The 14,765-nt window shown below is 36.5% G+C and overlaps 1 protein-coding gene across 1 annotated transcript; it reads right to left on the bottom strand.

Annotated features, from left to right (window-relative positions):
* LOC121300957 (interleukin-6 receptor subunit beta-like) lies at nt 1–14,227 on the bottom strand. The gene is made up of 15 exons (XM_041229993.1): nt 14,142–14,227; nt 13,794–13,908; nt 13,233–13,295; nt 11,479–11,636; nt 10,808–10,950; nt 10,054–10,219; nt 8,305–8,381; nt 7,488–7,686; nt 7,055–7,237; nt 5,831–5,932; nt 5,297–5,437; nt 4,421–4,558; nt 3,777–3,861; nt 3,337–3,418; nt 1–1,033 (listed from the first exon to the last, which is right to left on the bottom strand). The coding sequence occupies exons 1-15, from the start codon at nt 14,155–14,157 to the stop codon at nt 488–490; spliced, it is 2,214 nt and encodes a 737-aa protein (XP_041085927.1). The 5' UTR covers nt 14,158–14,227; the 3' UTR covers nt 1–487.
* Nucleotides 14,228–14,765: the final 538 nt, after the last annotated feature.

Here is a 14,765-nt window from a genome sequence, read left to right as displayed (position 1 = left end):
GGGGGGGGGGGGGTGAATACTTTTGAGAGCCACTGTAAAACAGGACTAAAATAACATGAAAGTTCTTATTTTGGCAAACAAGCAATGAGAATCTAGTAATTTTATTATATACAATAAACACCCAGTTTTTATTTGGTAGCAAAAGTATTTTCACACCAGAAGACTTGTTAGGCCCAATTATCGTTCTGATTACAGTGCACCAGTATCAGGTTTGCCTTTGTTTATTTCTTTTAAAAATAAAAATGTAAATGAAACTGGTCCAGAGAGTTAATTTGATCCAAACCCAACTTTTGCTAGTTTCATAAATTACAACTCTGTCTAATTTAACTGTTATGCATTACACACAACAGCATTATGTTTTGTTTATTTGAAAGACCAGCAAACCAATACTACCTCATTTTTCTTGCTGGTGAAGTACCGCTAGTGCATTTGCTAATATATGTTTAAACTAAATGAGTGGTAAAAATGATTAGAACGTGAAATGTTTCTACATGGGTAACCAGGTATATGGGAGGTCAGTGCTATTCTGAAAAACTGAATTTGCAGTTCCTTGTGTGGCTATTGCAGTTAGCTCATATTCTTTAACATATGACTGGGTGCTGGCAAGTTCTTGAGAAGGGGACGTTTCCTCTCCACTTCTTGCTATGGTGTTACACAGTAGGTCCAGCCTGGTTTGTGTGACATGCAGTTGACCAGCAGCCTGCTTCGGTCCTGTGGTTTCTGTCGCTGTTGGACTCGTAGTTACATCACAGCTGTCTTTGGGAGCTAAAAACTCAGCAGTTTGAAACATGGGCAAATACTCGTTGTTAGAAAAGAACTGCAGAAAATTGTTACTCTTAGCAGAATGCTGGTCTATGTCTTCTCCAATGCCAGGCAAGGGCTGGTATGGCAAGGGCAATTCTGTAATATATGAATCAAGAAGCTGTTTTTCTGAAGATGAATACAAATGATCTGAATTAATGCTATCACTAAGATGTAAATCACAAATGGAAGAACCATCATCTGGAGTCAGTACTGCCCATTCCAGTATAGTCTGAAAATAAAAATAAACATAAACAGATAAAGAAAAAAGCCAATAAATAATTGTAGGCTTAAAACAAATGCAGGTTATCAATTCATCAGCTACTTTCAGTAGGATCTGTTGTATGGAAAATATTATTTGAGTTGTCCTGCTGGAGGTCTGAATAATAATTTCCCAATCTGATGATTTAGGATTAAGTTACAGGTCAGGGGTTAAATGATGATTTATGGTTGAGGATTAGGTTTATGTGCAGATGTTTCTGGAGCATTAGCCTCAGGATGAACAGACAGCCTTAAACCCCCAAAGTCTCTCCCATGGAATATGGCAACTTGATCACAGGAGTAAAGAATGTTCACCAGGAATTCTGAAAAAGAATATCTAAGCGGTGACCCAGGTGCCCGGGGTAACACTAGACTTACTTGCATAACAGTTTTAAGATTTATTTTTTTTTGTATTTATTTATTTTATTTAACGTACCCAATTATTCTACCACTGATTTTGTCCCCAGTTTAGAATATACAATTGTTCCCTCACCGCAGTAATTCCCCACACAGCTCAGGAAAACTGAAGATTTCAGTGGGCATTCTCTGATCCCACAGCCAGGCCAATTTCCTATTTTACACCCAGGAACTCGAGAGTGGATGTCATCAAGCTACCGGCCTCTGGAGGACAAAAGCCAGCCCTGCAGATGTCAGCCCGAACTCACCATGCGCCTGGCCAATAGGGTCGACTGTATGATTCACCCTGCACGCCACGTGGCCATACTTTACCAGATGATCCACCTGGGGACCCACACATTTCTGATTTCAATAAGAGATCTACTAGTCTGACATGGCTTAAATTTCTGAACAATGGCGGTTTCATCCCCTGGGTTAATGGCAACTTGTCTTCTTTATGCACTGTGTTAGAAAACCAATATAATGCCAAGCAGTGACAAATAAATACTTAATGCTGTGCTTTTCTAAACCTGTACTGCCTACAGCAGCCACAGTAAAAGTTCACGGGACTAGCTTAACAGTGGGTAGGGCGACATAGTTCCCTGTGCACACTGTTCAAGTGGAAACAAGTGTCATTTGGGCCCCTGTAGCACGTATGTTGCTTGACACAACACAGTGCACACAGTTGTTTTTTCCGTTGGTGGTTTTCTGCAGATTTTGACATTCTAGAAATTCCTGGTACACACTGGTCAATGCAGCAACATCCGTCTGCTTTCTCAGGAGTGTTACTGAGTGTGTGTACCACAAGAACTGTAACGATTTGCAATCACCACAAGAAGCCACTGGCCTCCACACACTTATCAAACCTATTCACTTTGTCGTCTTGACACAAGACAGGCAAACAACTTTGTTATCTAGTATCAAGTTTATTCTCTGGCTGTTTCTATGGAGCTACTCAATCAACATTTCAGTCTGTTAGAACTGGAGATGGCTTTCCAGGAGTTATTGTAACTCACTGTGTAAAAGCATTGAATAGCACACAAGAAACTAGTGTGCTGGGATTTGTATAGATTCTGATATTAAAACAAACAAAAAGGATAGAAATAATTTCTACATAGCATTCCAGGTTTTTCTACATGCTTCATTAGCCACAGTGCACAGGTAACATGCTCAGATGTGTAATTAAACTCTTAGTAAAACTGGGAATGAATTAATCTGCTATGCAATGAGAGTCTTATTTCCATCCCTGAAACAGCAAAACAAAACGTAACCCTTCCAACACCAATTTATATAATTGATTCATCGCTTCAAATGAAGGAATTCCTTGGAGCTGAATTATTTATTATGCAACTAGAATGTGTAATGTTGTGCACTGAAGTTTATTTATGACTGTTGTGACATGGTATTGATGTTGCACCCTGGCCATGTCACATCTCTATGTGGTTATCCCAGCATATATAAATGGTAAAAAAAAAAAAAAAAAAAAAAAAGAAGAACTGTAATGACTTAGCATCTCAGCCTATTGAAATGATGGGAAAGGCAAGGGACTGGACTTCATGGTTTAAAGAAGAACAACTGAAAATCTGAAAGGCATGCTCTATAGTCAAAGTGTGCGCCTTCTGCTGATGTCAGTATGCATCTTCAGCATGCTCTTTAGCTGAATGGTAAGACTCTTTATTATATTCGTAGGCTGAGATGCCCAGCCATATTACATGAGATAATGAAACTCAATGTAAAACATTGTCCCAACAAACAATCAAGCAACAGGGTATAGCTGATAAACCAGCAACCTGTTGACGAACAGTACCTACCATATAGAAGATACATAGAGATGATACTGTATGAAACTGACTTTGTTAAATTAAACCATTGTTTTACCTGAGGATGGTATTCGTCAAGCCAATGTTCCAGAGAGCCTTTGGATGGGTTTGGAACAGAGGGCCAAAACTGTTCTTTTAATCTGCAGATACAAATAAATAAATAAATAAATAAATAAATAAATGTTCCACCCCACATAGATGCTGTGCTGAAATGAACAGGCACACTCATCTCATTAGGCATGCAGGTCCCATAGTTTGATAGATGAATATTGTGAGTACAATATTACTACTATGCCCAATAGCATTTTGGGAACGTCCGATTTACACTTTCAAACAACTCATACAAGCTACTTATACTAACCATGTAGAACGTGTAATAATGACATTCTATACACCAGTTATTTATAATTCGGTTTGATCAATATTTTAATTCGGTTTGATCAATATTTTTCTGTGAGTGATCATATTAATAGTTGTAAGAAACATAGCAATACTTACACAGGCTTCTTTATGACACAGATCACTCCCAAGAGGAAAATCAGGAAAACAAACGGTACAGTTACAAACATAACGGCTTCTGTTGCTGCAAAAAATCAAATAAAACATGATTCACTTATTGAGACAATAGTGTGAAATAGCAATAACAGTTAAATTAAGCCGATCCTTTCATGTTTTAAGCCTAACTTCCTTTAGTACATGTACAAGTTGATGGATTCTAGTGCATTTTTGCATATCTGTTTCGCTGAGGCTACATTGAAACAGGAAGATTAACACTTACAGAATGGTTCTCAAAAAAAGTTTTCTAGATTAGGGCATACCACACTTTTTTTTTTTTTTCCCTGAGACCCATCTTTTGATCTCTATTTGACACACTATAGAACTTGATATAAAAAATATGAACACTGCAATAATAACGTACAGTACAATGTCAATTCAGTAACAATAATGCACTAGACACTAGTTTAATGTTAGCATTTACTAATGTATAAATAGCTTTATAGGTGTATTGTAAATTATATCTATAGCCACTCTCTTAAATTACATTCCATATGTACCGATTTACTTTTTTTTAACATTATTTTGAAGATCAATTTAAGTTTTAAAAAAAATGTAGCTTCCAACCCAAAATACAGGTTTCTTACACACTGAAGTAGTGAAGATCACATCACTGCTTTTAATACTTCCCGCCTTGGTGCTGGCTTTTAAGTAAACTCTGTACTGTGTGCTGGGCTGCAGAGACTGCAGTGTGCACTCCAGCACATTTGAGTTGACAGTCTTAACTAGGAAACAAAGAGAGATGTAAAAGCAATAGATTGCGACAGTTACAACATGCAATTAAACCTTGAAGAAGTTTTGTAGGTGTGGACATTGATTAAGCACTCAAGCACACTGTAAACATCCAGACTGGGTTCTTCTTCTACTGACCAGCAGACCTGACACCTCAATACACTCTCAAGAAAACAGGGTGTTCTCCCTCAGACACTTGAAACTGTATGCCCATCACAGAGAGGCGTTCCGGGGCATTACACACAGAAACCACAATATTACACAACACAACTGTGCCACAATAACAAATACCATTTAAAACGAGCACACTTTTCTTATTCAGGCTGAAAATAACAAAGACTGAATATTATGGAATGAACCCTGTAACATAAATCAAATTCTTCCTGAGACAAAGGAACAGTTCTGCCTGACTACAGCACTGCATATAGGCAAATACGAAGAGTATTTGGTAATAGTAAGAAAATTAAAGGTTCTAATTTTGGTGATGTTACAGTGTTCGACCCTTATCAGTCCAGGGGGAAACATTTAGGCCACAATGGGCCAACACTCATACGGTAGAAAGATAAGAAAGAGATAACTGAGAAAGTACACGGCAAATGTAAGGTAAGGGGGTGAAGTCACATTGACTTTTAAGTAAAACACCGATCAGAGGTAATTTAAAGAAAAGTAAAAACTTAGCAAAATTGGTGAACATACAGTTTTGAACTATCAAAAGTATATGTTGTGCTTACAGTGTTGTTCTTCATTGAGGAAAACAATGGTGTAGTTAACGATGAAACCATTTCTTTGGTCCTTTGGAATCTCTTTCCACTTGATAGTAGCCTCTGTGGTCTTAATATCCAATACATCTGGTGTATGAATTTTTCCTGGTGCTAATAATAATAATAATAATAATAATAATAATAATAATAAATAATAATAATAATAATAATAATAGTATCTAAAAGACAAAAACTATTGTAAGTTTCATATTTTTATTAAAAACTGTTGTGTAGAAAAAGCCAAGACAACTGAATTGAAGGCTGTGGTCAGTAAATTCAAAATGCCTTGACCAATTAAGTGGAAACAATGGTCTCTCTTTCCTATCTTACCGCAATTGCTGGCTGTCAAACCAAATAGCAGTAGAAGAAGCAGCAGAAAGAAAGGGCGAGTATTTAAAGGCATTCATAGACAATTACAGGTGTGTCCTTTACAACTGGGATTTGGTAGAGTGTGCAATGCTTTCTTAAATGACATTCTTTCAAATCATAATATTGTGTCATTACCTCCTTCCCTAAGGTAGGCCTCAGTTGATGTAGGAGTTCCAGCACCTTGCTCATAAACAGGGTAGACGGAGATGTTGTAACATTTCAATGGCTCAATATTACCTGTGAAAGCAACACAGATGATATGAGTGCATTTCACTTCATTATAAGAAGGATCTAAATGTAGACATGCAAGTATTCACTCTAAAGGCACTGCCATATAAAGTGTAGATGAGTCATGTTATTAGGAGCTTGCTTCTTCAAACCTAGTCACGGCAAGTTGCTGTTCTTGGCTGAGGGCAGATTAATGAGTACTGATTGGCCTTTGCATTGCCACAGGCTGGGAGGGGAAATCATAACAGGAGAGGCAAGGCAGAAACTAGACAGACTGGACTCCAGGACTTCAGTAGCTTGTAAACATCCACTGCTTAGGTTAGCCGTGTGAAAACGATGTGATTGGCCAGAATGATTCGCCGCTTTTCACTTGATCCCCGACAAGTATTATGAGATTAAAAACCTCACAATTAACAGTTTGCTAACAATGTGTGTATGCTATCCAGATACACAGTTTGCCACATTTGCTCTGTTAATTGCATGAATTTATAATAATGTAGGCCCTTTCTCAATGTATGCAATGTTTATCCAAAAGACTTAAATAAATGTATTTTACCCTGAAAGAGAACTTCAAGTGGGTCTTACGAAGCCATCGTAGGTGAAAACATTAGCATTGACGTGAAGCCGTTTTGTTTCTAAGTGTGCAAGAATGCACTGTCAGTGTGTTTTGACTTTTTACGAAATACCATGGATGAATACCTGGGAAGTCTATTATATTTCTACTGCGTACTTCCCAAAACATACGTAACTTTCTTACTGGATGTTCCAGACCCAGTATTTGATTTGCCACTAAACCTCACTGTCATACTTAAGACATATTATTCATGGTTGCTCAGACTTTGTTTACAACATTTTTCCATAGATCAAGCGTCTGTTAAATTCCTTTTGATCAGAGTGCATTCCTCGTCAATTCAGTGCTTCATACAGCTGGGTTTGCATTATCCATTATGTTACAGGTACTGTAGATAATAAAATAATAAAGTAACCAATTAACTTGAGTACTACAGTCTATTTTAATCTGAATAACACAGTTTACATGAATTTGATATCACTGGTTTTCACCAGTAGTTGTGATTAAAACCAAGCCCTATGACTATAATGTTCTCATTCTAGTAGTCTAGGGTAGCTTACCTTTTAAATAAGTTGTAAGGGTGGTGTTGTTAACATGCTGCCAGTCTCTCTCACAAACGGCCTCTGTACCCACACACCAGTCAATCACGTATCCACTTACTGCCGATGGAGGAGCTTTCCACTCAACCCATAGCTGATTGTCTTTAGGAGAAGCTTGTACCACTGGTACTGCTGGTAGAACATCTAAAAATGAAATGCATGAATGATTTTACCAGTCAATGTAATGAAGTCAACCAAAATATACTGTATATTGTTAGAATAAATGATTGATCATGAACAACCGTCACATCACACTAGTCAACAGAGAAGATCGTCACCATCAGCAAGCAACACCACGCAACCAACACGCTAAGGGGGTTTGTTAATTCACTTGAATCGTTTTTAAAATATTGCAGCTTGTTTTAAGCTAAATTGATGTGAAAGACTGGCTTACCCTGTTTGGAAATTGCAGGGATTCTCAGCGTGGCTCCAGGAGAGTCCCCAGCTGAGTTATAAGCGAACACAGTAACCTCACAAGCTTCTGTGGTCCGGAGGAATGATATCTTAACATCAGTGGTGTTTATCCAAGGCTGATTTCTTCTATATACTTTGTATCCAAGTATAATTCCATGAGAGTCAGAAACACTTAAAGGCTGCAGGCAAACATAGGAACACTCAGTTATCTTAAACAGTAAGTACTCATACAAATAGTAGGTACTCATACAACCCCTCTGCATCATTCTCTACCGGTAGGGTGTTCATAAGAATCAGTCCAAGTGAGATGCTGTGCCTATTCTGTACAGTACTGGTATGAGGGTAAAATAATGTGGTAGTAAAATGGGGTTTTTCACGTTTGTTTGTTTTACTGGACACCACCTGTAATAAAACAAACTTAAAAAAAATAAACAGTTTGAGATATAAGACTGACATTGCGGCAGCAGTAACTGTAAAATAACTGTCATGAAAGGGTTAATTTTTCTGGTACGATACCGATGATCAAACTAGACACAGAATTAAATAATACAGTTGAGTTCTGAGTATACAGCCAGTGTTAAATTCAAAGAGCTTGCTCTTTAGTTGAATGCTAAGATGTTTGTCTTTAAACCATATGGTTTGCGGTTTGTCTTTCCATTCAATTTTATGGGATGAGATGCCCATTTGAAATATTATATGAACAGCTAAAGTAGCAGCAATGTCAGCGGTTGCTGGCAAAAACATATAAGCTCCCCTCACGGGAATCCTTAACTAGAGAGAAAACAGCTCTGAATTACCTTCCATATGAGAGAGATTTTTCCTGGGAAGTCATGATCCTCCGTGCTCCGCCAGAGATCCACTGCTTTTGAAGGCCCTGGTGGCAAAAATAGGAATAATTAATCGTCTTGTATTGTTTATAACGGTTTCAAATTATATTTACATTGCATACACTATACAGGGGTTCCATTGTAATTACATTCCGTTCTCAAGGTCAGGACCCTGATGACTACTTCACCAAACCACTAACATCTACTTTGCTGTAGCCAACCTAGATGGCGCCGCAGGGCAAAGGCTACATTTTCTAGATCCAGGGCTGGATTAAGGGACGAGGGGGCCCTACGCTAACCCATATTTTGGGGGGCCTATGCACAATAGCTTGTGAAACGGTGTTGTAATTAAACAGCCTGTAGGTAAAGTGTGGAAAGCTTTCAGATCTACGTCAGATGCAATGTGTAACCCATACTGATCTTGGCCATCAGTCGACTCGTCAGTGACCACTGACAAGCAACCAGACTGTTTTACCAATTCCATAATCTCCTGCTTGTGATACTCTCGGCAGCTTTAGGTAAGTATTCATGTCTCAGCTGGGCTGATGAAGGAATCGCTCCACCATTTGCTACACTCAGTCTGAAGAATTTACGTAACTTTTGGTTGTCCAATTTTTCAAGAGGGATATTTGTGCAAACAAACGCCTCTGTCAGGTCAAAATGTAGTATGTTTTGTGCTTCACAGTTTTCAGTGGACATTTGGAACCGATTTTTGTTTCTTTACAAGTAAAGCAACTGAAGTACTGCTCTGGATTTCTGCCTTTCTCTTTCAGTGAATACTCGAATCTAAATCTGCTTGTCAACAGATTTCCGGTAGAGATCTACAGTAATGTTGCTAACGAAGAGCTTACCTCCATCGCTGGGTAAAACTCCTGCTGGACACTGCTTTACACGATCTGCTGCAGACACATTTTTTGCCTTTTTAGAGACATCCATTTTCTTGTTTACAGTGTGTAATATTTTAATTTCCCACCCCCCTAGATTGCATATACTGTACTGTAGTCACATGACATAATCACTGCACAGCACTGTGTGCATGGCGAATATTACACGCAGACACACAGCAGAGCTGTACAGTTTAATGTGATTTTTTTTTTTATTTGTATGAAATACAAATACTTATGAAAAATGTATTTTTATTTCTTAAAAATATTGAAAAAAAGCACGGTATTTGGCTAATTTCATGATTTCCGTTTACTATATAAATGGAGAGAAACAAATGCTATGGACTTAAATCCTTCTTGCCAGCTGCCTAAGGGTAGCCTCCCTCATTATACACATTTACTTTTACGTGCCTTTTTTTCCTAAAATTCAAACCCCCTAATTAAAAAGGAAAGTTTCTAAAATGCAGAGACATACTGTGCACATTTGAGACAGGACAGGTTTTTAAATTGGCCCTAAAACTGAAATAAATGAATGCATAAATTGAGCACGACTCACACATTTTATGCTGCACAGACTGATGCCTCTGACATAGGACTAGGGATACCTCCCAGGAGATAGTGGGCGTGGAGCATTTGGTATTGCCCATTAGCAGGAAGCTGCTTGCGTGAGAGATGGATCAGTAATCGAGAAGGAATGCCTAGCCGTCATAAAATAAATAAAACTGCTCACAGCATGCCAGATGCCTGGACTAATCACAAATTGTAGGATATTATCAGTACAGCCATTGTAATGTCTTCTATCTAAAAACCCTATTACTTTACTAAATATACCTACTGTCTTCCAAAGTTTGACCGTATCCATCAGCGCTCCATTCAGACCAGTAGATTGTATTCTCTTTTTTAATACAGGAAACAGAAGCACTGTAGTTGCTGAATGGCTCCAAACCTCCAATGTGAAAACCTATTTCTTTTTGTTCCTTTTCCATTTGTATGTTCTCAACCTGTCATTAAAATCAAAACTATTAAAGCATTTGCTTTGTGTGTTTGTTTTAACCATTACCATGCTGTTATTCTACCAGTAGGATTATACATGTTCTGAATGGCTGCCTCTACCTTTCTTTGAGCAGGCTTTGCTCTTTGGGAATTTTTTCTGATCGTTCAACTCTGTTGCTCAAACCTGATCCAATGTAAAACTAGCACAGAAGCGAGTTGAAAATGTCACCTGAACTCAAACTTGGCAAACCAGCCTGTAACCACTGTGTTCTCAAGCATGCAGTCGACACCGAAGCACGAACTTCGTGAGTTTGCATGTGTTTGTTCTAAATTCTTATTCCCATGCTAGTCTATTTATAATAATCATATTGATTGACTGATTTTTTTTTCAGAGAACATAGGGATACAAGCAGCAACAAGTTACATGCTTACAAACACAACGAATTCAAAACCAGGCATTTCCGGAAGCGATATTTACATTTTGACACTGACTGTAATTAAACCAGGATCACAAACATTACAAAGACAAACAAAAAAAATGCATATGTCAAAAAATAAGCCAAAAAATAATAATAATGACATGAAAATGTAAATACCTGAATCCACCGGCTCGCGGTAACCTTTTTGTATCGGAGTATACATGTTACAGAAAATGGAAAATCATCTTGTTCCTTCCAAGTCAAATTCAATGAAGTCTTTGCCGCAATGATTCTTGTAATTACCGGAGTAGATAATTGTACTGAAATTCAGAGTATTTAATTAGCTACATTTCATTAAAGCTCCTGGTTAATAGAATCTTGTATAAACTACTTTTTAGATTTTAAGTATCTATTAATAAATAATTCAGTGTGGATCCCTTCTAATTAACATCCAGATGATTTTAATTCAATATGAATTGCAGTGATTTCTAAGAAGTTACATTGTAATACTAAAATAATTACCAAATGAATACAGAATAATGAGGCCATACTATAGTTACAGTGCAATTTGTAAACATTCACTTAAAGCAACCCAGCCCCAATCAGAGTGCTCTATTGTTTTGTAATGCAGGTATCCAAGCTGATGCCCAGCTTAATTAACCTATCTACCACCAGTAATTAATAAAGTACCAAAGCTTCAGTTATTTGTAGGGATGTTTTTTATTGTAATGTATTGTTTGTGCCACAACCACCTTAATATTATTTTTTAGCCATTATTAATGGTTGAGTGTTTAAAGATGATATAAAGATGTGTTAGCATAATCAAATGAGAAATCATTTTATGCTACCTGCATGCCTTGTGTCAAGATGGTACTTTTCTGAATCTTCTTTACCCATGGCGTTCTCAGCTCTTACAGATATTGAACATATAACAGTATAAACAAACACCAGGCATTCAACAGTACACTCCGTCTTTGACAGCCCACAGGGAAATATAACACTTTCACTAGAAGAAAAAAGAACAGTGAAACTGTAAAAGCAATCGAATTACACTCTCTCTTTGTTTTAAATTGAGCATACTAATACAAAAACATGGCCTGGCATACATGTTCACGTGTGTTTAGTAACTTACGGTAATTTACTTCAGAAAACACAGCAGCAGTGATATTGCAACCATTCCAGAGGCATGGTATATATGCTAATGGTGTGATGTGATCAGACGGTTCCCTCCTATAATATGTCTGAAAGTTTGATTGAACAGCACCATAGAACAGAGAAATTATATGGGAGAAACTAACAAAAATTCCCTAAATCTTACCTGTTTTGTATTACCATATAGCTATATACTGTAGGTCTGTAACTTGCCGTTTTGAAAGAAGCACATTACAGCAAACGCTTTTGTCTTTATTTTCGTTTTTAAATGTGATGTCTAGTACTGCTTTTAGTTTGAAGAAAGTTCTCTGCTTCTATGCCTTATTATCAAGATATCTGTTACATCTCAGCAGTGTCTTCTGGGTCAAATCATGGCAGTCATTAAGTATCTGGTTATTAGTTAATGACAGGAAAGAAGCTGTTAAAAAGGTGGGGACAATTATATCCTCTTGGTGAAATGACCAAGTGCAACACTAACTGAAAAGCATGGCATGCAAACAGAGATGTGTTTAACCAAGGGAAGATCCATGCATCATGTTTTAATATAAAAATCCATGTTTACCATAACATGACTTTCTTTTAAAATTGGACACCTGAGATCGATATAACATCGAAACGCAAAACAGGCAGTATATATGGAATTTTGATAGCTACACTCTCTTTAAGATGCAAAGTATGTGGATAGAATCAAACCCTTTCAAACAATGCTCGTTGCAGAGATTAAATGTACTAGCAACAATAAAACATGTACTTCATCGGTTGTTCCTTTAAAAGTCAAAAGTAACCAATTTCAGTTCCAGTAAAGGCTAGGGGTGTGCTGATACTGAAGCTCCTACTCCTAATTGCCTTCAAGAAGTATTTATCGGCAGCTATTAAATAAATCCTTTTATTAATGTAAAAATGTCAATGCCCCAGATAAGAGACTTCCAATTGGCTTTAAAATACTCATTGCTGAAGGTAATTGCCATTGATTGGTACTCAACTGTAAAGGTAAGGGGAGGACAGTTTTTCTTGTTTTGAAATCAACACATTCATGAATAGATGTATTTAATAGTTGCCAATAAATACTTAATAAATTACAAGTACAACTAATAGTACACACACAAGTATTATCTTTTAACAGATTTTTACATCTGCTTGAAATTATTTTAATTGTTCAATGTTAGAGAAAAAGCATAAGACACATACAAGCACTCATTGAAGATTGTTTTTTATTCCTGCATTCAAATTAAATTGGAAATGGATGTCAAATTGATGGAAAATAATAATAAAGAAAAGCTTTGTTGCAAAATATGCAGATTAGCTTCTACTGAATGCAGTATAATACAAACTTATTCTGAAATATAAAATAAGAGGAAAGAAATATTCAAAATTGCTGTTGTGAACACATGTTGTAAAAAACAAACTCATTTCATAGAGAAATACATTTAATTGTACAGTAAAAATGTACCTTGATAAAAAAATGGGCTTTGGAAAGCAGTCGTCTTCAAGAGGGTTTCTGAAGAACTCATTACTGTAAAAAAAAAAAAAAAAAAAAAAAAAAAAAAAGGTAAAAAGCAATGTATTTTCAATATCTCCTAATCCAATTTTCAGGAACAGTGGCTTGAACCCTGGTTCCACAAGATTTGGAGACCTAGTTTAAGGCAACTTTGCTCTATTAAACCCCAAGTCTCCCCTGTTGTGCCATTCAGTAACCTGAAACCTAGTCCCCTGAAACAAAGTTCCAAGCCACAAAGCTTCATGTTCCCTCAGCTTAACACTGTGTTGTTGCCTGTGCCTTTAGAATTGGGAGGCAATGAAAAACCCAGATAGCCTTGTTAGAAATCCAAAACATTAAAATGGGAAATTTGTATTGAGTGTTGTGTTGTTGTGGAGGGTTGGATCGGGACCAAGCTGACACAGTTATCTAACATAGCCTCCTGAGAGCACATGTACCGGTGTTCCATAGGCATTCTGCAGTAGTAGATAGCATTGCTAAGGTTCTGTTTATGGGACCTAAGTGGCTGCTTACCGATAATAAATTAAGAAGTACTTTGTTTGGCGATTTTGTATATTATTTCCAGGATTCCATCTGCAAGTGATTGTAGAATTCAAAAAATAGGTGCAGGTGATGTTTGTGACTCTTTCTGGAAGGGCATAAAATAAATAAATAAATAAATAAATAAATAAATAAAATAATAAATAATAATAATAATAATAATAATAATAATAATAATAATAATAATAATAATAATAATAATAATAATAATGGGGAAGCACAACCCATTGTATTTTCCAAAGGAGAGACTGGAAGAAATAAGAAAACCTACTAAAACAAAAATGTTCTGTGACTAGAAAATCCTCACTTTAATTACTGTACCTGGTTTACTTTCCATTACTGCCAGATCCTCATTGGCTTGCAAAATGCCTGTTTGAATTATGGACAAAAAAAAAGTAATAAAAAGATAAACAACAACAATTATAACAATTTATATATGTGAAATGAAAACAAATATTTGTATTCGGTACTGTATTTTTAGAATACAAATATATATATAAATATATTTAAAAGCAAAAAGATGATCAGGCTGAAAACAAGCTGCATTGTTTCGGTAGCTGAAAAATATAAAATGGAGTTAAAAGGTCAGCTGCCCCCCTATCGCATTGCATTGTTCACAATTACACACTGCATCTTTAAGAAGTGAATACAGTACTTTAATTAAACAGTGATAAGAAAGGCATTGAAAAGCTGATGACGGTGAGGAAAATACCTTTAATACGTGTTTTATTACGCATACAGATAATCATTGCATCAAGTTTGTCACTGGTTAATTTCTTAAGGAAAGAAATTACATTGTATGTTATATGCTACATTTCACAGCACATATGTAAGTGTACGTAGCTTTTATTGTGTATTATTCGAATTTCCCATTATTGTGTCTGGTTGAAAAAAATCTGCCTGGGCATAATTAGACGGGTCAGAATTGTTTTTTTTTTTTTGTTT

This window comes from Polyodon spathula, chromosome 2 (assembly GCF_017654505.1).
Source record: "Polyodon spathula isolate WHYD16114869_AA chromosome 2, ASM1765450v1, whole genome shotgun sequence".
NCBI classification, from domain to species: Eukaryota; Metazoa; Chordata; class Actinopteri; order Acipenseriformes; family Polyodontidae; genus Polyodon; species Polyodon spathula.
Note: the sequence above shows the minus strand (reverse complement) of the source record. Positions and strands in the feature narration are given on the sequence as shown.

Excerpts from the sequence above, each read along its gene's own strand:
- LOC121300957 (XM_041229993.1), bottom strand. Across the intron at positions 10,951-11,478 it reads TCTTGACACAAGGCATGCAG|TACAATTATCTACTCCGGTA; the intron begins GTAGCATAAAAT and ends TCTGAATTTCAG. Across the intron at positions 3,419-3,776 it reads TGTGTCATAAAGAAGCCTGT|ATTAAAAGAACAGTTTTGGC; the intron begins GTAAGTATTGCT and ends TTGTATCTGCAG.